Source organism: Epinephelus moara, chromosome 1 (genome assembly GCF_006386435.1).
Source record: "Epinephelus moara isolate mb chromosome 1, YSFRI_EMoa_1.0, whole genome shotgun sequence".
Lineage (NCBI taxonomy): Eukaryota > Metazoa > Chordata > Actinopteri > Perciformes > Serranidae > Epinephelus > Epinephelus moara.
Window position 1 is genome coordinate 21,195,691 of NC_065506.1, and position 23,659 is coordinate 21,219,349.

Consider the following 23,659-nt stretch of genomic DNA (forward strand, 5'->3'; position numbering starts at 1 on the left):
GAGCAGACCTAGTGTTTTTAGGCTCCCCATGATATTCCTCACCCAAGGGTGCATAGACTGGTCCTTGTTTGTTTCTGGGGAAGCTTTCTGAGGATTCCAACTACTTCCTGTACTCCACTTAGAAATGATCTCCCTAAGAATGGCATCTCTTTGGTCCTCTTTACCGCCTCCTAGAAAAGTCCCATCAGAGACAGCTTGAGCTGGGATCATGTTATGAACATGTAGTAATAAAATATTTAATTTAGGGACATATTCTGGTGGTGCACTCACCTGTCTTCTCAGGGGATCCTTGTCCCATTAAAACAGCATAAACTATGATGCTGGTGAATATAAGAGTGGCCATCCCTGGCCCTTTCTCTGCCATCTTCATCTCATGGCAGCATGCACAGTGACACAGTGGTGTCACATCTTTCTCGTCAGGCTTTCAGGCTCCTATTGATTCCACAAAATCCTGTGTTTAAACAGATGCTGTGTTCCTTTCTTATTTCAGCGATGGGTCAGACTCAAGGAGTAAAGTATCTCAACAGAGAGGGGATATTAAACCTTAATGACTGGCCACCACATCACCTTATCACTCTCACTGCTCGTTTGCTAAAACAAGCATCAGTAATGTAGTTACCCTATAAAAAACTAAGAGACTACAAAGGTAGGTCCGTATGCAATGCTGAAAAGAGTGACCAAAGTTATGAGGTTAAATACACAGTTCTTAAAGAGATCACAGTTTTACGTGTGTAGCAGAGAATACGTCTGTTCCTATTAAAAGCATATGAAAGGTCAGTGGTCACTCACAAAAGTGAAACAATGGATAAAAAGAAATCTAGAACTCACCAGCAGTTACAGTCCATCCATTGCTTTAGGTATCCTTTTCAGGCTTTTACTAGCATCTCTTACTCAGCGGTGTCAGCACACTCAGAGCTGACCTCTTTCTGGGTGGCACTCTCTGTTTCACCATCACTCTGCCTTTCTCTACCTTTCACTTACTCCTCCTGCACCCCTCCCACCTGCGTCCTCTATCTCTCTCTTTGCTTCTAGCTGTTTGAGGGACTTGCTTTTCTGTCTCTGGGGTTTAGGTTTGATACCTGGCTTCATATTTCATGAGTTATCTTTCTATGCTACAGCATGTTGGTCAGCTGTTTTCTATCTTTCTCAGTGTGCAGGATACGAGGAGAGAGCAGCGTGATTAAGTTTGGGTGTACATAATCCCTTAAAATAAGTTGTCTCTCAGTCTTTAAGGTCACCTCCTGTATTTGGGTGTACAATATATTCCTTTATGTGTTCCCAGTATTTTGGGCCATCATACAGGAAGGTCACAACACTCAGCTAGGTGCTCAAACAAGGTGAAAATCTGGATCATGTTAATCACACCCAGGTTATCTATCCCATTCTCTCTAACTGTCCCATGTCTCCCACTGACTGATTCCCCATTGAGCCGTCTCTCAGCTGGGACTCATCTTGTGACTCTGGGTTTGTTGGGGGTGTAGTCTTACTGACGGGGCCGGCCCAGCAGAGACTGTGCAGGCTGTCAGTGTTTAGACACATTTATCCCTCGGCCAGGCAGACTTACAATTGAGCCCTGTGCAAGGGCACGGCAGCCGGCTCCCCTGAGTCAGACCACTGTCTGCAGGCCCTGAAACCCAAGAGGGCTGAGTGAAAGGACCACCCCCTCCCTCCACTTGCTCGAGCTGTATGATACTGTGGCCTGCACAGGGACAATAACTTCCTCCTGTATTATTGATACTGCAGGGAACAGCGATCACTCAGTGCAGCAGGGCTCGATTCACCACAGGAATATTCAATGAGAAACTGGATCCACACCATACGTTCCTCCTCTCTCTGTTGGAAACTCAGGTATGGCAGAAATCAGCTGGTGAAACTAGCTGTTGAGATTGTAATAGTTGGTTTGAGTCCAACTTTTCGCCACTATCTCTCAATGGAAATATGAAATGATTAATACCTCAAATTATCAGTTGGTCTTTACCATAATTTATTGAAATCAGAGCTTAAGACTTTATTTTACTTGCACAAAACCTTTATTTTTAAAATTTTTAATTAAAAAAAGCACAACATACATCACTCTCCAATACAATAATTCACATTAGGCATGTTTTATAAATAGTAGCATCCATGTTTAAATAACACAGTTTCTCAGCAACTGAATTGGTTTATCCATTAAATCTGAGGGGAACCTTTGTTTTGGGGAAAAATCCCAAGATCCAAGTCCTTTTCCCAGCGAGACTGTTCTCAAAGCGCTTTCTTTACACATAGTTCCTCCATGGGGACACCAAGAGCCCTTTGCTTTGCTTCATAGAACAGCAGCAAATCCTTCTGGGCCTGCCACATACACACAAGTATGAATATTATGACAAACAATTAATGAACATCATAATTAGTTAGATAATACATGACAGCATTTTCAGGAAATAAAAAAAATTACCAACCTGCAAAATTAGAGCTTTTTTATACTGCAGGTTCCTGATGGTGTTATTACTGGAGTCAAGTTTTTCCTACAAGCAAAAACAAGTTTCTCTTATGACCTTGTACAAACAGCATGGCAACATGTGTAAAATACACACTACTTTAAAGAGAATTCACCTCAATTTTGTGAGTGACCCCATCAAAGGCAGTTTGGTCCATGTTAGAGGCAGAAAGCACCGAGGAGAGTTGAGCCTGCCTCTTCTCCAGAAGGTCTGTCAGGCCTTTCACCTTCCCTTCCAGCTGTGTGCTCTTCACACCTGCTTTATGCTGCACCTTTTGAATATTCTCTGTGAACGTCTCGTACAGCTCGTCCCTCTCCTGCTGAACCTGTGTGACATGTGCACGCACACATATGAAAGGCAAATGCTAAACCATTGACATAAATGCCGACAAGTACACGACGCATCTGGCTCACATCCAAGGTGCACATGAAATCAAGCTAACATTTGAGCAACGTGACACAGTGCAAGCTTTTACCTTTCTGAATTTCTGCTCCAGGTCCTCACAATCCCGTTTCAAAACATCAACCTTCTTTTGTTTGGCGCTTTCTTTGTCATTCTGTCAAGAACAGTGTCACAAAATGACCTTGTGCTGATATACAGTACACTACATGTCAGTTACGAAGACACGCACTATGCAAGGCACCAATCAAGGCAGAGGTAGCAACAAATATAAGTGCACAAAGTTGCAACAGTAAACTCAGTTTAAAAAAAATACCTTTTCAGGTCTGTAGAATCTCAATCTTTTCTCAATATCAGCGCTTTCCTTCTGGACTTTCCTGAGATGCTCTTCGAGACTTTCGTTATCCTGCAAAGCATGAGCCCGCTTGTTTTCTTTCTCCTCTGTTATTTTCTTTATCTCTTCAATTTGTTTCTAAGAAAAGACAATAAAAACATGCCATGAGATAAAAAACACATATCCGGATCAGAACTACTGTTGCAACAATTGATAAAATGACAGAAAAATAACTGTCAACAATTTTGGGGCATTGATGGAAATTACAAAAATTATCAAAGACTTTTCTATGCATCATATTATTTTGAATAGAATAACAAATTGATTATAAATCAAAACATGCAATTCAAAAACATCACCATTTTCCCCACATTTTAGACTAAACACTGTATAAATTACATGAAAAAATAATTAACAGGCTCTTCAATGATGAAATGAATTATGAGTTGCAGGCCTAAAAATATCTGAAATTTCTTTGGTGTCAACCTAAGAAGAATGCTGAATGTGTGTACTTTTACCCTGTTTGAATCGTTCTTATCCAAATGCTGTTGCATGTGATTAACAGATTGTTCCCTGAGATCACTGAGAGCTTTGTTGTGCTCTTCTATAAGATTGTTGTTGTGGCTGTTCCAACGTAGCTCAAACTCCTTGATCCCATTTTTCCTCTGAATGTCCAGCTCTTGCTGCACCAACTCCATCTTCTTCTGATACTTGGCCTTAGTTTCTACTCAAATAGTGACACAAATCATGGGCCCAATTTAGTTTCTGACATTACTGGGTGTTAAATTCAACTCAGATTTTTTATTTTTTTTTACCTGCGAGCTGCTTCTCAAAGCTGTTCCTTCTTTTAGTCATTTCTTCATTATGTTTCTGTTGAGATAACAACCAAACTGATGTTTGTAGCATTGACGTTTACTTGTTGGAAATTATCAGAGCAAAGTAAAACATTAAATACACAGATCTTTAAGTGTAGAATTAAAATACTACAAACCAGTTCATGCTCCTTGATGAGGTCTTCAATGTCGAGCTTCTCCGTGTTGACCACAATGGCCCTCATGTCCTTATGAAGCTCAGTTTCTAATTGTTCTTGTTTTTTCTGTACCACCTGAGTGGAGACTAAACCATCTGCTTTCAACTCAGAGATCATGTTGTGGTGTTCACACAGGAGGTGCTTCATCTTCTGCTTATACACCTAGTGAGGAAAAGATAATCAAATGTACAATATAACGTTCATTCTGCCATATCTGTCCATGGATAATCTCTGCTTAACAAATGACAAATTACTGCTAGTATCTGTGAAAAAAAACAACAAACGTCTGTATATCAACGTTACCTTGATTTCTACTTGGTGGCGCTCCTCATCCTCTTCTATGTCCTTTTCAGCTTTTTTCAGTTCAGCTTTAAAATTCTCTAGTTCTCTGTCTGTAATCTCCCAAAAGGTGTGGATCTTGTCCCTCTCCAGCTGAAAGTAGTTTCTCTCCTCCCTCTCTCTGTCCAGCTCCTCTCGAAGACGCACAATGTGCTCTTCCATCTGAAATACAAAATTGAATTTTTGTGTGGGCATATCTGAGCCAGACAATGTCGACGACAATAAACCTTACTGCCTCATTTATCCTAACGGGGCACTCTAATCATTGTCCATGTCAAAGTCCTATTTAATGTTCACAGGGGGCACCACTCAGCCTGTGAAATCATAATGTCTTCTGTGGCTCTGGAGGAAAGTCTGAGAAAATAGCCCTGATTATGTCTTCAGGGCTATTTGAGCATGGGTTTAAAGAACACCAATTTATAAGAAAAGGGCTTCATTAAAAACTGGGGAGGTTGGGCTTGACAGGCATTTTAGCAGGTAGAGAGGGAAAGATTAGACAGTTAGGCAGTATCCAGTGTGTTGTTGTTTTTTTAACTTGTTTGCATGTGGTTGTATTCAGAGTAATCTTGGGTATTTTGAAAGGTGCCTTTTATAAGTGAAGTGTGCAAAATTTAGGGGAATTTGGTGGCATCTAGAAGTGAAATGCAGATTGCAACCAGCTAAAAACTTCTACCGACCAGAATTCCTTCAGTGTTCCATGCTCAGAAGGTTTTTATCAGGAGCTGAATTATCCAAAGTGGTCACATCCTTTCCAGAACAAATGGACAAGGTGATTAGAACCGCAATAACACTGAATAAAGCAGTTCCAACACAAACCAGAGTATCTTCAATGTCTGAGAGATGGGCAGCTCGCCCACAACATGCTATTGTGTGCTAACTCCCTTAATATGTGCTTACCTTTTTCTGATCCAGACATTCAGGAGGACTTTACAGTGAGCCAAATCATCTGCAGAGGTCTTTTCCTTTCCAAAACAACCAAACCCAGTGATTTAAACCAGTAAAAACTCTGAATAAGGCAGTTTCATGTTAAAAATCATGTATTTCCAACGCAATTTGGCATGTCACTGTGGGTGGCTACACCAACACACGCTAATGTGTGGTCACCTTTTTTCTCAGATAACATAAGATCCCAACGTTCAGGAGGTTTTCACCTGAGGCCGAATTATTCACAATGGTTTCTTCCTCTCCAAAACGATTTAAACCGCTAGAAACATGGAATAAAGCAGTTTAACATTACAGATGGCCCTATCTGGAGCTGGTGTTTGGTTCGACTGTTCTGGGCTACTGTAGAAACGTGATGGTGCAACATGGTTATCTCCATAAACAAAGACCCACTCCCTATGTAGATATAAACAGTTCCTTCTAAGTTAAGGAGAACACAACAATTCTTATCTGCAGAGGACTATACACTAGAAAACTTTTCATATTTTTATATTAATTCCATTTCTGCAAATATATCCCCATAAATCCTTCACACTGGCCTTTTAAATTAGATGCATTATTATTATTATTATTATTATTATTATCATTATTATTATTAGACTTATTATTATTATTACTACTGTTTACACATATTAGGAAGTGAAAGTTAGGATATCTCTGCCTCTGCTGCATTGATTTTAACCACTTTTGTTTAAACCTTTCCTTTGGGATTTCCCAGTTACCTGGTGTTTACTGAAGCCCATTAATGTACAGATCATTGAGCAGGAAACTTTTCTTTCCTCCTGAGTCTGACATGAAACACCCAAGCATCACTCCACACTTCCAAACACACACCACACTTCAGCTCTGACCTGCTCCTTGGACATCTCCTCCTTGGTGCGGCCATCTATCAGTACTGGTGTCCTTGCCTTTGCAGGCTTTTTACTTGAGTCTTTCTTTTTGGGTGGCTGTACAAAAGTCAACATAGAAGAAACAAGTTAAAACTACTTCATTCTAGCAACCTAGCATTTTTCTTTAACGTCATTATTGTGAGGAAGCAGCTATCATTTGTCTGTGCCTCTCATAAATGTAATAGATAGATAGATAGATAGATAGTACTTTATTGATCCCAAACTGGAGACGATAATGATGAAACACGAGACGCACAAACTGAGGAGACGAGTTGTCAAACTTAAAACACCAAATTCGTACACCAACCAACTGTTAGCTTCTAAATAACTAACTAAGCTATTAGCTAACGTTAAGCTAATAGCTAGCTAACAACTAACGTTAGCTATTTATTGTAGTCGGCTCATGGATGTAATGGTCTGATTCAAATAAAGCTTTGCTCACCATCGTATTCACTGTGCAGGCAACACGGAAAGACAGGCAATGTTTCAACCGTTTTGAGGAGCTAGCGTTAGCACGGCAGTTAGCACACTCAGTGTTGAACTGTCTCAAGTCAACAGTCTCAAACAAGCGTTGTCATAGTAACACAAGCACGCGGTCTTTACAATGTGAACGATTTTTTTTTACCTAGGATGGCAAAGACTTGACCCGCCCTTATCTCTCTCTGATTGGCTAGTACTCATGCCTTCAGAGGCTTGATTGGTTAGATTTATGCTGGAATATCAGGCTAAGCCAATCAGAGGCAGAGTAAGGCAGCGTAGTCTCAGAGCCGTAGAATAAAGCAATAATTCAGATCACACTTTAAAGGGGAACACCACCCAAATTAAGAATCCCGGTATGTTATTTCCATAGCCTAGAAAAGTTCAGTCAATATTTGTTAACATGAAAACCAAAAACCAGAGAAATAAGTCTTAAACATGTGATGTCATTGGGTATAAAGTCTGGAGCTTCACCATAGAAAATAACTGGGAGCCTGATTTTATAAACCCATCAAAATTTTGCTTTCTTTTCTATACCCAAATGAGCTTTATTCTATTGTAATGGTCACAGTTATGAAACAGAAAATGTACCCATCTACTCAGAACACTCCCCTGGGTGCTCTCAGTGTCATCTAGAACATCTTTACCAATTGATTGTCTACAGAGCAGCTCCACACTTAATACCCTGTGACATCACAAAGCTGAGTTTTAGCACTCTAGTTTTTGGATTTGGGAGAGAGTTGTTAATGTTTACTTATATTTTTGGACTGTCTTGGACCATAGGAGTAACACATATGAATTTTGAAAATGGTGTTGTTCCCCTTTAAGGTTTATAACATATTAAAATGTAGTTGTAAGCAGTTGTAAATGTTCACTAATTTCTGTCAACAACTACAACTCTTCCTGGGGGCACAACAGACTGTGGTCGGCACCTGTAAGTGGAAGCTGGTGTATAAAAAGATAAGAATGAGACACAGTTGTAATAATGCATTTCTTTATAGAAAACCTTTGAGTTGCCGGCTAATACTGTCCAATAATAAACATTTTTAAATGGCCTTATGGCTGCAGACAACTATTATGGTGTATTATAAACCATTTATAATATTCTTTGCAGAACAAGTACTTTTCCATTATGTTTTAAGTACATTTTGCTGATCAATGCTTCTGATTCCTCCTATTCCACATGTACATTTAACCAGCTTTGAGCAACCAATTCACTAAAATGACGTTAAATTTAATTTTTAAATCAATGTAACTTTTGTTTTTGTACGAGACAAACACCCACTGGTTGTGTGTGTACAGTACCAGCACCCTGGGTTATTAGTAATGTTGTGTCACCTAAATATCTATGGCTGTGATAACCTGATTTATAGGGTATAGATTATTGCTTCTGATAAAATGAATAAATCATCATCTGTGCTACACTATTATAAATGGCTTGTTTTGTTAGGAGCTACAAAGACAGATGACATCAGGAAAAGGCGCTTTGATGGGCATAGACTGTAGGTTCAAAGACTTGTGTGCAGAGAAACAATATATTTCAGATATGAATTAAATACCCAAACAGAAATACAATGACTTAATGTAGAGGTTTCCCAAAATACATAGATGATACATAAAGTTTTACTTCATTATTCCTGGAGGATTGTAAAACCTTTTCACATTTCATTGATTTTCATCTGCAGCAATTAACTTACACTGCAAAATTCACATGTACTAAGTGATGTATGAATTTCATTTCACCTTATTGTTCTGTATTTGGGTACCTCACACCCCCACTCTGGTGCTCTACCTTTTAATGTATGCATGCAGTGGTGCAGTGCTACACCTACAGGGAGAGAAACCCAGCTGTTTGGCTCCTTCATAAGACCAGCCTGAACTGCAGAGGTGACCCCCCCCCCCCTCCTCAGACTGCAGGGCATTCAGTATACTTATAGCCCATCTAGAATACACATGTACAAGAGGTTGTTTTTTTAGCTGGCTCTAAAGATGGTCCTGACTGAAATATCTCAGCACATACTGGATGGATTGTCTGAAATGTTGAAATGAATCATGATGCATCTTTTTTTATTATATTGTAAGGCAGTGGTGGAAATGTATTAAGACATAAATGAATGTATGATTTGTGCACTGTCATGGTTTGAGAAGCATCAGTCCTTCCCACTTGGCATGCTTTATGCAAGGAGGCTCAGGGTGTCCAGGGGTAAAGATGAAGACCTTGGAGATGATCCAGACTCCCGTGATAGCCGTGAATGAGAAATGTTCTTGGCAGTAGTAACACATTGCTTGCCTTGTTAGCATTGTTAGCACAAGTTTTCCCCATTACAGGTTGTTTTAAGAATATTTGCTCCCCAGTATATGAATGAGATGGACGTGGTATTCAAAATCATTCGTTTATTATTTGTTGCAATCAAATACCTATTTAAAAACAGACAACTATGTACATTTCTGGAGTAAAATATTTACTTTTGAAGTCCTTAATGCAGGAGGTCACGGTCAAACATTGACCATCGGGACATCAAAGAGGTCACAGAGGCCTTCACCGTCGTCCAGATTGTAGGCATATTCATGTTCCGATGGGGGTGGAGACAGACGGACGAGCGGAGAAAAAACTGTAGAGTAAAGGTGAAGACGTGATTAATACAAACATACTACAAATAATTTATGACAGATATAAACATAATTAATATGAAGTCATAAAATAAAGTTCACTTACCTTCAGAGGCAATAAGCTCTCTGATTCGATCTGCACTTATCATTTCTACAACATGAGGTAACACATAATTAATCATACATTTGTATACATTCAAATAAACTGACAAGAATTTAATGAACATAAATAATTCAGAGACACAAAAACAACACAGGCTCTACCTTTGGTTGGGCGTAGTAGCTCCTGCAGTTGTTTTGATAAAGCTTGTGCTGGGGGAAAATAGATTTTTAAATGTCAATGTAAAAGCCTGCAGCACTGAGAGAAACATGCAGGAGGCATGAACATATTATTGTGTAAGCATGCAAGAAAAAAACTGAAGACAAGGAAAGACACCGCAGAAACCACTGTGGTATATTAACGATAAACTGTTATCAGTCAGTGAAGGAAGAGCCTGACTTTTGTGTTATCTCTTCCACAGAGCTCAGATAAGAAGTAAAAGAGATATTAAAAAGCCAGTTTACCAGTAGTCAACTGACTCAAAGTAACGCAGACATCCACGTCTCAAATGTATGCAACGGTGCCTCCTGATGCTTGCGTTTACAAATTTGACCACATTAACAAAGACCCTGTTTCTGCCTTGTTTAGAGAACAGGATCTTGACAAGAGTGGTAGTGAGCAACACAAAGCATTGTGGGACATGACTAGAGAGATTTAAATATGGCAGACTTTGACATATTTTCCTGGTCAAAAGCCAAATAATGGTAAGCCTGAGCGCAGCAGCACTGACAATAAAGCTGCTTGCTGTGTGAGGGACACAGAGAGACAGAGAGGGGAAGAGAAGGTTGAAATTAGATTATTGCACGTCTCTGCAAGTTATTAATAAGTTACTCAGAACGCTGCTTTGTCACTTTCTGTTCTTGTTTTTTGTTTCTGTTGAAGAAGTGTGTCCTAAAGTATGGATGCTACCACCCAGAATATAATGACGTCATTTCCAATTCTCTATTATTATGCATCTTGTATGAGCCAATCAGAAGTGGACCATTCTAAATCAGTCTGTGCAAACTGGCTCTGGAGTGTGTCTCCACATGTATGACCACTTGTGATCTCACTTCTCTGCTCTGTTTGCAAATAAACATGTGAATCATTTCTATTTTCAAAGATCAAATGTGTTGTTTTAACCAATGGGAGGTTAGTCATGTTATGCACAAACCTTTAAAGCCTTTATTATTTAAAATTAATAAATTAAATCATATTAAATTATAGAGCTGCTTGTGGCGTATTGATTTGCAGCCCCTCCTTGCCCTGCTCTCTGTCAGTTTAACATGAGATAAGCACTACCAGGAGACAACTGCTGTGGGAGCATGTGCCCCATGCTGGGGACAGTTGGTAAGACTACCCCTTGGCCACACACACGCACGCACGCACGCACGCACGCACGCACGCAGTGACAGGGCTAACTTTTAATATCACATGGCCAATGTTGCCTAAAGCCAAGTTCAGACCAAAGATTTGGGATGAGACGAAACTGGTTTAGAACATTTCAGAGAAAAGTTGCAGCGGTGTAAACTGGCTGTCTGAGCTCGACTCAAACTGACCGATGGTGTCAACTGCAACGCCGCTGGTCAAATCGCCAGCGACTGGTTTTAGCTACAAATTATATTCAGCCACAAAATAATCCTGAAAAACTGGAAATCAAAACAGAGGTACAGAGAGTTGTTGCATAGAGATGATACTCCGTCTAGTTTTCTAGTTGCATTGGCGTGAACCAGCAGGTTTTTAGAACATTACAGAATGGCGCATTGCAAGTAGCTGCATGTTTCAACTCGTCATGTCGCAAATCTTTGGTCTGAACTGGGCTTAACTGTTATTAACGGGTTTAACGACAGAGTTGAGCAGATTCAATGTTGGTGTGAGTTTGTTGAGACCAGTTAACAGCTGCTGCTTTGTGAACTCACATTAACCAGGCAGACAGTGAACTGACCATTCACCGCAAGAGGAGTGGCACCAGAGACAGTGCTTCAACTCTTCATCGGTGCAACTGCATTAATGAAAGTTTTCTTTTCCGGTGGGGTGTCAGATAAGCAAAGATGTGAGCTGAGTAGGCAGTCCTTCACTGTGGCTAAGGACACATTAGTGTACACACACAGAATTTGGCCACATGCTGCCCAGACCACCTCTGAATGTGCTCTGAGCGACTGGATCTCAAAACGCACTGACTACTCATTTGGTGCATTTACACCTGTACTTTGAGCTGTCCACTTGTGATCCGATCACCGTGGACGCATGTTAATACCCTGTGTAAATGTACCAGCCAAAGTCTAAAACCTACAAGATTTCCTGTTATTTTAGTTCAGTTTCGTAAGTACACAGTATTGTTTCAGTTGGTTTTCATTTTTTTCTTAAGTCTAGCTATTTTTACTTCAGTTAACTTAAATGTTTCTTTACACCTAATTTTAGTTTAGTTTTAGTCAACTACAATAACCTTGGTCAAGTAGTACACCTGATAAGTGTCTTAAACAAATTATTTTAAACTTCATATTAATTTCCCCATTTGTAAAATCAATCTGGCAAGGGGTTGAGTATCAAGCTAAAACTGAATTTAGGATTCTATTTCAACAAAAACACACTTCAGAAAGCGTTCAAACTAAAACACTCACATTTAGATGAATCCGGTCTGTTTTTTAATGACGATGACTGAAGGTGCTGCATGTCCTCCATGGCCGACATTGTAGATTTGGTGCCATGTCCGGTATCAGCTGAAACCTGACAAGGTGCGATACTGCTTCCCGTCTCATCTAAAGTGGGTATGACTGGTTTGGCGTTCCGTAAAAGTTCTTCAGGCGGTGGGACAGGCAGTACGACAGGAACAGAGCTGACAGAGAGTTTGTTAAGAAGTACGACATCAATCGGTCCATTAATACTTTTTAGATGGATCTGGTACTTTGCTGGGCTGTCCTGAACCTGAAAGAAAGATGTATTCACACACAAAATCATCCCATCTGAATTAATGAAAGCAGAAAAGAAAAACGGCAGTGGGTTCCAGTGATGCAGAACTTACAGCTTTGGGAATGGGAACATCTAGCTGTGTGCCAGGCGGTGCTCGTACTGCCAAGAGAGTATGGCCTGGAGGGAGAAGAGAGTGAAAATTCTTTCAGATGACAATAATGTAGTCTGTTCTTTATATATTAAAAGTAAAAATAAATGCTTGTGGTTCTTTTTGCCTTTATATTGAACCAACTATGCTGTAACAGAAAGTACAGCATAACTGTAACTTACCACTGAAGCAGTTGCAGATGTCGTCATGATTCACATAGGTCAGAGTTAATGTGAGTTAAGGTTCAACTTGAAATACCACATTTAATCTGCTCAAAATAATGTCTGACATCTCATTTTCAGTTTACATTTTACTGTTAAAGCAGGAAGAGTGAAACATTTCCAACAAGCACACACAGTATATTTCTGTGCACTTTGCTGTGGCTTCGTAAAAAGGATATTCACTGCAGTCCTCCCTTGTGTTCCTGATGCTCTGTTCTACCCAGAATCTCTGCTGGTCCAACATACACTCCTTCTGCTCCAAGTCTTTCAGCTCAGCCCTCAACTCCATCACTCTGTTGGTTAACATGTGTGCAGTTTCTCCTGGCACCGCACCCCTTATTTAGAAAAAGATATGCATTATATTGTAAAACATATTTTGCACCACACTCCTAACACACATGCATATTGAAATGTGTACACACAAAGCAGGGTTGGAAACTTACTTCCACTTCACAACGCTCTTGGAGATTTTCACAATGAGACCAACGCCCTCCAGCACATTTGTGATGTCATAGATTCGCCTTTTCTGTGCGACAGCCAGGAGCTTGACAGCCTGAAAGAACACAAAAAAAAGCCCACTGAGCCTCCTCATCCTCATCCTATGGGGTTTTGTTTCATAAATGTCCACAGAGTCTATGATCTGGGTGTCTCAGCCAACTGTACCGTAACACTCAGACATCACTTCCAGACAATACTAAAGGGATAGCTCAGGTTTTCTAAGTGGGGTTGTTTGTGGTATTTGTCAATTGTCAGCGTATTACTTTCACTTTTCAGCTGCTTCAGAAAAATCAGCCTCTGCTATAATTAAATACAGCATAAATAGTTACTCTTTTTGGGTTTTAACTGGAATGTGACTTAAAATAAAACTAAAAAAAAAACAAACTAAACTTCTTTTTTTCACATTTAGTAAAGTGAACAGAAACAATAAAGAACCACAAGTCCATGGGCGGATTATGAGAGCATGGGCCCCTGGGAACCACTATGTAGAGGGCCCCACCACCTCTCTTACATAGGAGCAAGACACACTGACTATATGGTGTTTTGTGTCTATTTGTGGTCATTCTGTTTATCCTTGTGGTTATTTTGTGTCTTTTTGAGGTAATTTTGTGTCTTTCATTGTAATTTTGTGTCTCATTGTGGTTGTTGTGTGCACTGTGCAGTCATTCGGATCTCTACGATGTATTTTTTTTTGTCTTTTTGGTGCTGTTTTGCCCATTTCTGTAGTTATTTTCTGTCTCTCTGCTGTTCATTTTCATTTGTGGTCATTTTGAATCTCCTCCTGGTTGGTGCTTGTTAAATTGGGTAACATGGGTAATATTATTCCTCAGCGTGCACTGTGGGCATTGGCAAAACATAAAAATTTTAAGTTACATTTAACAATTATCTGGAAGGTATTCTGTAGGTTTGACTGTATGTGTATATATTTTCTGTTTTATGATTCCTACTAAATACATTCATTGGGTATGTGTGTGCACTCCTGGACCAGAACAGCTATATTACATTCAGCAGTTTAAAAGAAATATTAAAGTGTCATCTTATTAAGTGTCCCAATATGATGAAACATCTCCAGTGATGGGATCAATGTTTGTTATACTGGTGTCAGGTCACTCACGTCTTTGAGGTCCAGCACACCGCCATCAGCTTCTTGTAACAAGACCAGAAACTTCGTGGCGAGCATATGAAGGCTCCTCATACTCCTCTGGTATTTGGGGATCTGGTCTGGGGTGGCGGTCTCTTCATCTGCACTGTGTGGGCTACCTTCAGGATCCATTCTGCTGGACGTGAGAGGAAAACAAATGAACTCGGGAGCCTCCCTGAGCTGTGCCATTTGAATCAGCTGCACAGAGCCCGCTCCACACAACCGGAAACACCTTTACTTCGAAATAAAATCTTGTCAGGGTTTCCCTATGAGCCCTCGTTTGTAGGTTAATGTGGAGTTAATTAGATATTGTGAAAGGCACACTTTGGGGAAGACAAACTTTGTCATGTAGTTTGCGTCTCTTCGTATACCACTGTTCGTTTCTCTATAGCGCAAATTTATTTTTGAAAAGTTTCTTCCGGAAACACTAAAATGTTGTGTATATTCTCATCCGTGTGTAGCTAGTTATTTTTTCTTTCACTTTTGAATAACTTTTAGATTTTCGACGGGACGCTAATACAAACAAACATGCTGTCCACATAACTTAAGCGACAAACAAGAAAATGACGAGATAAAGTGTTTTTACCTTGGTGTTTTCGGGAACAACGGTACAAACAGTCGCTACCGACGATACTAAGCTAACGTTTGCAGTTCAGACGACGACAACCGACGATATTTTAACTCGAGATATAAGTTTTGGCGAGCAGAAACATTTATCCACAGTTTATTCTAAATCTAGAGTCAAAATATCTATAGCAGCGTCCCAACTTTACTGATAGCCCACCCCCACTGTAGTGGAGTAAGGGGCGCGTATTTTTTCCGGTAGCTGTGTGTGCCTGCCTTCAAAATAAAAGTCCATTTTGGCACGACCACAATAAAACCCTTTGTTGTTAAAGTGATACCAAAAGTTTAAAGGGCACTTTTAAAGAGATATTAACGGAATGTTTTTCCTTTCTTTCTTTCTTGATTAAAAAAAAACAAAAACATGTATTCCATCTACATTAAACTTTAAAACTAGTTCAATAACATTGTTCAATAAACATGCAATTTATGGTTCAGTGTGTGGGCTTTAGGGGGATACATTGGCAGAAATGAAATATAATAAAATAAGTATGTTTCTTTAGTGTATACTCTTTGTGTTTTTAGTCCCATAGAATGAGCTATTTATGTCTTCGTTGGGAGCAGGTCCTTGTTTGCCAAGTTGCACAATAGCCCAGAACCAACAAACCAAACACCAGCTCTAAATCCGGCCATTTTCATTTTTGCAACCCCCTTTAAAACTGCTTTATTCCATGTTTCTAGCGGTTTAAATCACCGGGTTGTTTTGGAGAGGAAAAAAACATTGTGGATAATTTGGCTTCCTGTGAAAACCTCCTGAACATCTGGATCTTATGTTATCTGAGAAAAAAGGTGACCACACATTACCATGTGTTGGTGTAGCCGCCCGCAGTGACATGCCAAATTGCATCTGAAATACATGGATTTGTAACATGAAAGTGCTTTATTCGGTGTTTTTACCAGTTTAAATCCCTGGGTCTGTTTTTTGGAGTGGGAGAGACCTCTGTGGATAATTCAGCTCCCAGTAAAAATGTCCTGAACAATGAACACTGAAGGAATTCGAACCGGGAGAAGTTTTGGCTGGTTGCAATCTGCAATCTTCACTGCTAGATGCCACTAAATCCCCCTAAATTTTACACACTGTTCCTTTCATGAAATGAACAAAACCATGTGAAGCAGGGCTGTTTTGGAGCCCATGCCTGGTGGTCTTGCCATGAGGGAGTTATCTTTGATGGAAAAAGTAATTATTCTCAAGGGAAAATATAATGTAAATGGAGAAACACTGCCCTTGTAATAAAAAACAAATAATATAAAATGTCTTTGTCACTGTCTTTGCTTTTTATTCTGTGTTGCTTTAGTGTAATATGTTTGTCATATAAAAATGTTTTCATTTTCTTTTTTAAAAATGTGTTAAACTGATTACAATTCACACCTGCTTGTGTTTTGTGGTTGAGGACTTCCGTGTAGAGTCACGCGCTGGTCACGTGGCCCGCGGCAGTAGTCATATGACGTGCGGGTTTGTCTTCTTCAAGCGAAACAGCCGTTGAGGACGTTGGTATAACTTGTCTCTGTCGTGTCGTATCGCGTGAGGTTATCTCTGTCGTAAGAAGTCAGTGCGGTTCAGTGATGTCGGCTGGGGGCTTGTTGGTGTGTTTGCTGGCCGTGTTTCAGCTCGGCTCGCGGGCTCAGTACGCTCCTGATGAGGTCACTCACCTGCCAGGTATGGCGTTCAAACCCAACTATCGACAGTGGTCGGGATACCTCCAGGCACGGCCCGGGAAGTTCCTACATTATTGGTAAGAAACAGTCAACGACTGGCTTTCTGCAGCTTCTCAACAAGCCTCACCTAAATGCTCCACCCAAATTCAGCCTAACTTTGTCAGGTGTGGAGGTACAGTGGGGTCCAGAAGTCTGAGACCACATTGAAAATCTACTTTCACGCCAACTTTGAAATAATCAGAAAGTTTTAGGGTTCGGAAACACTTAAAAGCACATGTAACACACATGTAAAATGGTCCTGCAACATTTCTAGATCAGCAGTGACATTTAAGCATTTTTTTTGCATTGATAAACTTCATAACTTCATAAAAGGTCAGATTTCCTTGAATTGTATCCCCTCCTTTGGAGCATGTGTTCAAATGGTACCCAGGTGGGTTAGAGCCACTCATCTGAGGCTTGTTAAATAATTCAATGCAGCCAGCATTCAACTGTTAAAAATATGGCTGTGCCTCAAGTTTTCAGCAGGTCATTCCTCACCAAATAGCATTGTGATATTGGGAAACAAGGCATCAGAAGTCAACTTGATATCTAAAGCAGAGACCGGCTTTTACAGTGTCAAATAATGGTAAGACTAAAGATGTCTAAGGGGGCAGTACACAGAGCTCTAAAATGTTTTGCTTACAGGGTTTAATTGTATCCAAAGTACAATCAGGAAGACCAAAAGAAACCTTGAGACACCTAACTGCAACAGTACTGTCCAAAAAAAAAGGACATCTTGTTGTCTCGCAGGGTGAGTAGCAGATTCTGGACCACTTCTCAGGAGGGGAAACAAGGCCAAACATTTGGGGTGGGCCAGAAACTCCTATTTACTGCTGAATCCAAGTTTGAAATGTATGGCAGTAACAGAGGGGTGTATGTAAGGACACAGGAGAGAGAATGATACCGCAGTGTATCAAACCAACGCTAAAACATGGTGCCGAGAATATTTAAGTCTGGGGGTGTTTTGCCTACTCTAGAGTTGGACACAAGCACAGAACTGACTACACCCTGACTGAGGAGAAGTACCACTGCATCAATCAGAGACACCTTTGGTTTGCATCTGTGTGGGGAAGGATTTATACTGCAGCAGGATACACACCTCAAAGCTTTGCAACAACTACTAGAAGACCAAGAGTAGTGACTTTCGTGGACTCTGAAGAAGAGTGAGAAAACGAAAGCAGAGACAGTTCATAAAGACAATATTCTGAAATTGATTTAAGTTTTCTTGGCTAGTGGTCTTAGACATTTAGACCCCACCAGGTGTATGACCTGTCAGTGTCATTTAACCCTGGTCCTGATCTCCTGCAGGTTTGTGACTTCTCAGAGGGACCCGGTCAAAGACCCTCTGGTGCTCTGGCTGAATGGAGGCCCAGGCTGCAGCTCACTGGATGGTTTCCTGTCAGAGAATGGACCATTTCATGTGAGCAAGCTGTTTGTGCACAACTACACCTGTTCACTGAGTAACATGTGACTATGAATAGGCATTTTTCCTTTTCACCTTTTCAGGTAAATGATAATGGGGCCACACTGTATGAGAACAATTTCAGCTGGAACAAGATCGCCAATGTGCTGTACCTGGAATCTCCTGCAGGAGTGGGATATTCCTACTCTGATGACCAGAAGTACGCCACCGATGATGACCAGGTGAGTTCAGTGACTGACAGGCTCACTGTGAAATGTGAAGAAGGGCTTTCCGTTTCATGTGTTCTTCTCTTAGGTCGCTGATGATAACTACAAAGCCCTGCAGAGTTTCTTCACCAAGTTCCCAAACTTCACTCAGAATGAGTTCTTCATCTTTGGCGAAAGTTACGGTGGAATTTATGCACCAACGCTCAGCCTGCGCGTGGCTACTGGAACCGCCAAAATCAACTTCAAGGTGAGATGTTTCATGCACCCAGTGGTGGAAGGCAACCAAGTATACTTAAGTACATACAATTTTTAGGTACTTTATTAGAGTATTTAAATTTTCTGAAACTTTGTACTTTCTATGTTTCAGAGGAAAATATTGTACTTTTTTACTCCACTACATTTATCTGATCATTTAACCAGATAGATTCGAGATTATTTAGATTAGGTTTTTTTTCTGTATTATGAACACACTTTTGGTGCTTCAAGTATTTTAATGCTTTTTGTACGTGAATGTTTGTTTGCCTTTTACTTGTAACAGTATTTCTACACTGTTGTTGCAACTCTTAAGTAATAGATCTGACTACTTGTTACACCACTGATGCAAACTTCCCTTCAGCCTCAGACGTTTAGCTCATCAGCACCATCAGCTGCTCAGTATCAGCACCACCACCAGCAGAATGCAGTTTCATAAAGGAAGAGATGTTATTTTGTGAAACTCAGAAAAGACATTTGCAGTTAAACAGAAATGAAATTTTAACTTGTAGTATTTATCTTGAACATGTGTTTCTTTTCAGGGCTTTGCAGTGGGAAATGGCCTCAGCAGCTTCGCTCTCAATGACCAGTCTTTGATCTACTTTGGTTACTATCACGGACTCTTTGGAGAGGAGTAAGTGGCACTTTGCTGTAGAGGAATATGGTCAAAAAGCAATGTCATCAGATGTTAGTGTTACGCTGGTTCAGTCAGCAATGATGCACATATAACCTTCAGTATGAAATGACACACAAACGTTTTTAATTCTGCCAGGTAATTCAGTGTAACAGGTAATATAGGGACGGTCCCTAGCTACAAACAGAGGTTATAAATCACTCAAATGCAGCTGATGCAGTGGTTGTCATTTAACACGATGTTTTATGTGCAGTTTGTGGCGTGACCTGAACATAAATTGCTGTGACAAGGGAACCTGCAACTTCTACAACTCCAGTTCAGACATGTGCACGACTCTGGTATGTGTGCACTGTTTCTTCAATATTCAGCTGGGCATGTTTGGTACTACTGGATGACTCGTTTAGATTTGACTTCGTCCTTGTCTCCCTTCAGGTGATGGTGGCCTTTGGCATTGTGTATAACAGCGGACTCAATGAGTATGCCCTTTACTTGGATTGTGAGGGTGGCAGAAGGTCCTACAGAAGCTACGAGAGGACCATGACTCACCTGTTTAGGAAGTACAGAAAACACTCTCACATCCACGAGGTGAGTGTTTTGTTTGCCCATGTGCCTGTGCTTCAAATTCTTCTTAATGTGTCGTAGCTTTAATGATAAAAATCTTAAATAAAGGTTTCAGATGGAACACCTTCCTCTGTGTCTCTGGGTGAAGTGCCTCCCTGCATCAACAGTACAGCTCAGATGAACTGGCTGAACAGAGGCGACGTGAGGAAAGCTTTACACATTCCAGATACACTGCCACCCTGGGACATCTGCAGGTGTGTAACAGCTAAATAATGAATGTGATGCCACCGTGAATTTTATCAGAAGGGAGCTGTGATTCCAGTGTATCACTAGCTCCTTATTGAAAGTATTGGTCCCCATTAAGATTTTGGGAGATCTAGTAGTGTGTAGAAGTGAAGATTGCACATTTTAACCAACTGAAACTTCTCCTAAATTAGAATTCCCTCAGTGTTCATTGTTCAGAAGGCTTTTAAGCAGGAGCCAAATTATCCGCAGGGGTCTCCTCTTTGTTAAAACAGACATACAAGTTGATTTAAACCAGTAGAGACGCGAAATAAAGCAGCTTTGTGTTCTTCTGACGCTCTTGCCGCAGAGGAGCTGTTCGGTGGCCCTACACACTGCACTGGACCTTCATGTTTTAGCCATGCCACCGTAGCTGGTTGCAATCAGCTGGTCTGTTTTTGTTTTGGAGAGGAGGAGACCTCTGCAGATAACTCAGCTCCCGATCAACAATCAACACTGGGAGAAATCTAACTGGGAGAAGTTGGAGCTGTTTGCAATCTGCAATCCACACGGCTTGACACCACTAATGCCCCTAAATCTTACACACTGGACCTTGAAATTTTGAAATTAGAGTGATGGTAATTCATATCTGAAGCCTTTTCCCTCTTTTCTGTGTGGGTTAGGTAGGACGTCAGGGGCATGTTGATAATGATTATAATAAATTCTTGTTTTTTTTTATTTCATTGTAGTGATGTCGTTGGGGAGCAGTACACCAACCTGTACCCAACAGTGAAGGAGGTGTATCTAAAGCTGCTCCCTCTGGGCCTGAGGGCGCTCGTCTACAACGGAGACACTGACATGGCCTGCAACTTCCTGGGAGACCAGTGGTTTGTGGAAGACCTCGGCATGAAGGTAAGAACTTTCATTTTGGGAATAATAAAAACACACATTTTTCCTCCCCTCAAACTACAACCAGACGCACCTCTTGTTTTTCTCAGGCAACCACTAGGTACAAGACCTGGCTTTATGATGACCAGATTGCTGGTTTCTACCAACAGTTCGGAAACATCACTTTCCTGACAGTCAAGGTAACCACCAGCGTGATGTTTAGTGTCTAATTAGAAGCTTGGTTGCCCCTTTTCACGTGTGAGATATGGTTGCATTGCAGTGAAATACCACTGTCCTCTGTGTTTCAGGGTGCAGGTCACATGGTTCCTCAGTGGGCTCCGGGTCCAGCTTTCCACATGTTCCAGTCTTTCCTAACAAATGGCTCATACTGAGCCATGATGGAGACTGCTGTATGGGATATACCTGCACTCATCACTTGTTAGATAGTACATTTTTTTCTCAGGGAAGATGAGTTTGGAGGTAAAAGGACTGTGAGGGAACTTATTCTTATCTTCTGTTTTGTTAATGAATGACCTTCAGTGAAATCTGAGTGTTTGGAGAGAGACATACTATTTGTTGTTGGCTTTAGATCAGATTTGAAAGTGAACAATTGAAGTACAACGTTTGAGGATGTTGGCATCTATATTGGGCTTATATGTAGGAACCCTTTTTATACAGTGTCTTCATTTTAAAGGACCATAAGTAATTGGACTCTTAAATGTGGAACATGTGCCTTAAGTCTGGTTTTCAGTAAGTAAAAAGCCCCTGCTCAGTTAGATCGAGGTTCTGAGTGATGTGGCCTGTTAACGACTTTCTGTTTAGCCTTAAAGTTTTGGTGGCCTTGTCATCGTTTGTGCTACTGCATTGTCCTGAAACTGGGGAACTACATGTGAAACAAGGCACAAATCCTTCACTGTTCACCCCAAGTAGAAGTGAAACCCCTTCATAAAGTTTAAACTTTGACCTCAGTTTCATTTCATATTTAATGTGCAAAATAAAAAGCCAACAGACACTGTCCTTCTCCAGATACTTAAGACTGCACTTAATATGATCAATGGAAGCTTTTTCCTGTGGCACTGATGTAAAGCTAAGTCTTGGTGTTTTCACTGTATGTGTGTAATACATGGTGATTGTTCTAATCTTATTGATGCTCAAACTGTCTCGATCAAAACTGCAACTTCACTTGCGTTTGTCTCTTTATTAAATGTTTTAAACAGCCAGTGACACTTGGATTGTCAGATTTATTCACATTCCTTGATTGTAGTTAAGTTATTGGAGCATCACAGAGTGCTCTGTTACTTTCAATAAAACTTGCCATGAACTTCATGTGTGCAAGTCAGCTTTCTGTACGAGACAACAGGGACACACGATTTCTGATTTAACAAATGCCTTGTACATCCTCAGCCTGAAAACACAGTAAATCAGTGACAGAAACCATAAATGCACCTGACATTCACTCATGACCACATTAACTCTTGTCTGTAGCACCAAAAAGATAAGAAAAAAATTAAACATTTGACACAAATGCTTCAACACAAACACCAAAACAAAAACATAAAAACAATTTGTATTGCAACAATGATTTCAAGACATTAACAAAATAATAACCAGTTTCGTAATGGCCACAGACAGCATTCCTGTTATGACTGTAGTTTCTTTCCCTTCCTTAAAGTATACTGTAAATATATCCAGTCCAACAGTATGACTAACACAATGTAATTGATCTTCCATGAGCAGAGTAAAAAAACATAAAAAAATCCCTTTTACCTTTACTGTCCTTCATGTCCACAAATAAAACACCTGTATATTGCTTGGTTTCAGAAAACAATTAAAAAGCTGTCAAGAGTCACTTGAATTATCAAAGCATGCTTAAATACCCAAGATTATTAGCTGTGATACAGTTTAATTAAATAAATGTAAAACCAGAAATTAAATCCACTCGGATAGGTCTTGATTACCACTTCATTGTAACCTCTGAACACATTCCTTATTTTAAATGTACATCAGCTGCGTCTGAAGCTCGGGTGAAAAAATAATTACGTGTAATGAAATTATTTAAAGATACACTATGCAGGATTTTCTGAGAAACAATGTATAGAAACAATCCCTCTCGCTCATCACTTGTGAACCATTAGAAGTGTGTTGCGTGTATTTTTCTGCAGAGTCTCTGCCCTCTGCCTGTATTTTACTTTTCTGTGTTCAGGGTGTTTATGGGCTTGTTACCCCACAGCACTCAGGTGAGGTTGGAACTTTATAAAATGGTAGCAACCAGGTGCCAGACTAGAAGCAGCAGGCAAAAAGCAAAACATAGGGAGGTGAATGCCAAACGAGAGTGAATCTGGGGTTGGCTTTTACTTTCACTTTCACAGGCGAGCATGTTCACAAGCAGTGACAGACAATCCTGCATAGTATACCTTTAATGCAACTTAATTGTCATGTATTATAAACATCTTAAATTAGTGTTGAATAGACCAGGTCTTGAACATTGGGGCATATAAAACAAAAGCTCACACTTTAGTTTTAGGTTTTAAAAAGAGAGATTATGTCTAACCTCTCATACTCAAGCTCAAAACAAAGTCTGCAGTGTTGTGATTCAAGTAAATAAAACTTCACACTCGGTTTGACTGGTTGGCTTGTCCTCACTGACAGTGAAGCTGTCTGT

At 40.3% G+C, this 23,659-nt stretch overlaps 3 protein-coding genes across 4 annotated transcripts; 1 reads left to right on the forward strand and 2 right to left on the reverse strand.

The window, feature by feature from the left end:
* Positions 1-2,022: 2,022 nt before the first annotated feature.
* On the reverse strand, positions 2,023-7,013 carry LOC126391407 (dynein regulatory complex subunit 4-like). The gene is made up of 11 exons (XM_050046159.1): positions 6,854-7,013; positions 6,373-6,468; positions 4,544-4,741; positions 4,202-4,402; positions 4,026-4,080; positions 3,729-3,934; positions 3,193-3,348; positions 2,953-3,033; positions 2,593-2,802; positions 2,439-2,504; positions 2,023-2,331 (listed from the first exon to the last, which is right to left on the reverse strand). Exons 1-11 carry the CDS (start codon positions 6,854-6,856, stop codon positions 2,242-2,244), a joined length of 1,362 nt encoding a protein of 453 aa, XP_049902116.1. The 5' UTR covers positions 6,857-7,013; the 3' UTR covers positions 2,023-2,241.
* Positions 7,014-9,267: 2,254 nt separating this feature from the next.
* Positions 9,268-15,318, reverse strand: LOC126395722 (transcription factor E2F4-like). Of its 2 annotated transcripts, none has more exons than XM_050053399.1 (10): positions 15,082-15,318; positions 14,469-14,628; positions 13,300-13,409; positions 13,036-13,191; positions 12,818-12,861; positions 12,600-12,664; positions 12,199-12,502; positions 9,763-9,810; positions 9,605-9,649; positions 9,268-9,500 (listed from the first exon to the last, which is right to left on the reverse strand). In XM_050053399.1, the coding sequence occupies exons 2-10, from the start codon at positions 14,625-14,627 to the stop codon at positions 9,385-9,387; spliced, it is 1,047 nt and encodes a 348-aa protein (XP_049909356.1). In that variant the 5' UTR covers position 14,628; positions 15,082-15,318; the 3' UTR covers positions 9,268-9,384. The 2 variants fall into 2 exon arrangements, with proteins under 2 accessions (XP_049909356.1, XP_049909363.1); XM_050053406.1 differs by having other exon boundaries at positions 14,469-14,631.
* A 1,227-nt stretch (positions 15,319-16,545) lies between these two features.
* si:ch211-122f10.4 (cathepsin A-like) lies at positions 16,546-22,217 on the forward strand. The gene is made up of 11 exons (XM_050075028.1): positions 16,546-16,849; positions 18,120-18,231; positions 18,318-18,455; positions 18,529-18,687; positions 19,235-19,326; positions 19,580-19,664; positions 19,759-19,911; positions 19,996-20,141; positions 20,859-21,021; positions 21,108-21,197; positions 21,306-22,217. The coding sequence occupies exons 1-11, from the start codon at positions 16,680-16,682 to the stop codon at positions 21,387-21,389; spliced, it is 1,392 nt and encodes a 463-aa protein (XP_049930985.1). The 5' UTR covers positions 16,546-16,679; the 3' UTR covers positions 21,390-22,217.
* The last annotated feature ends 1,442 nt before the right edge of the window (positions 22,218-23,659 follow it).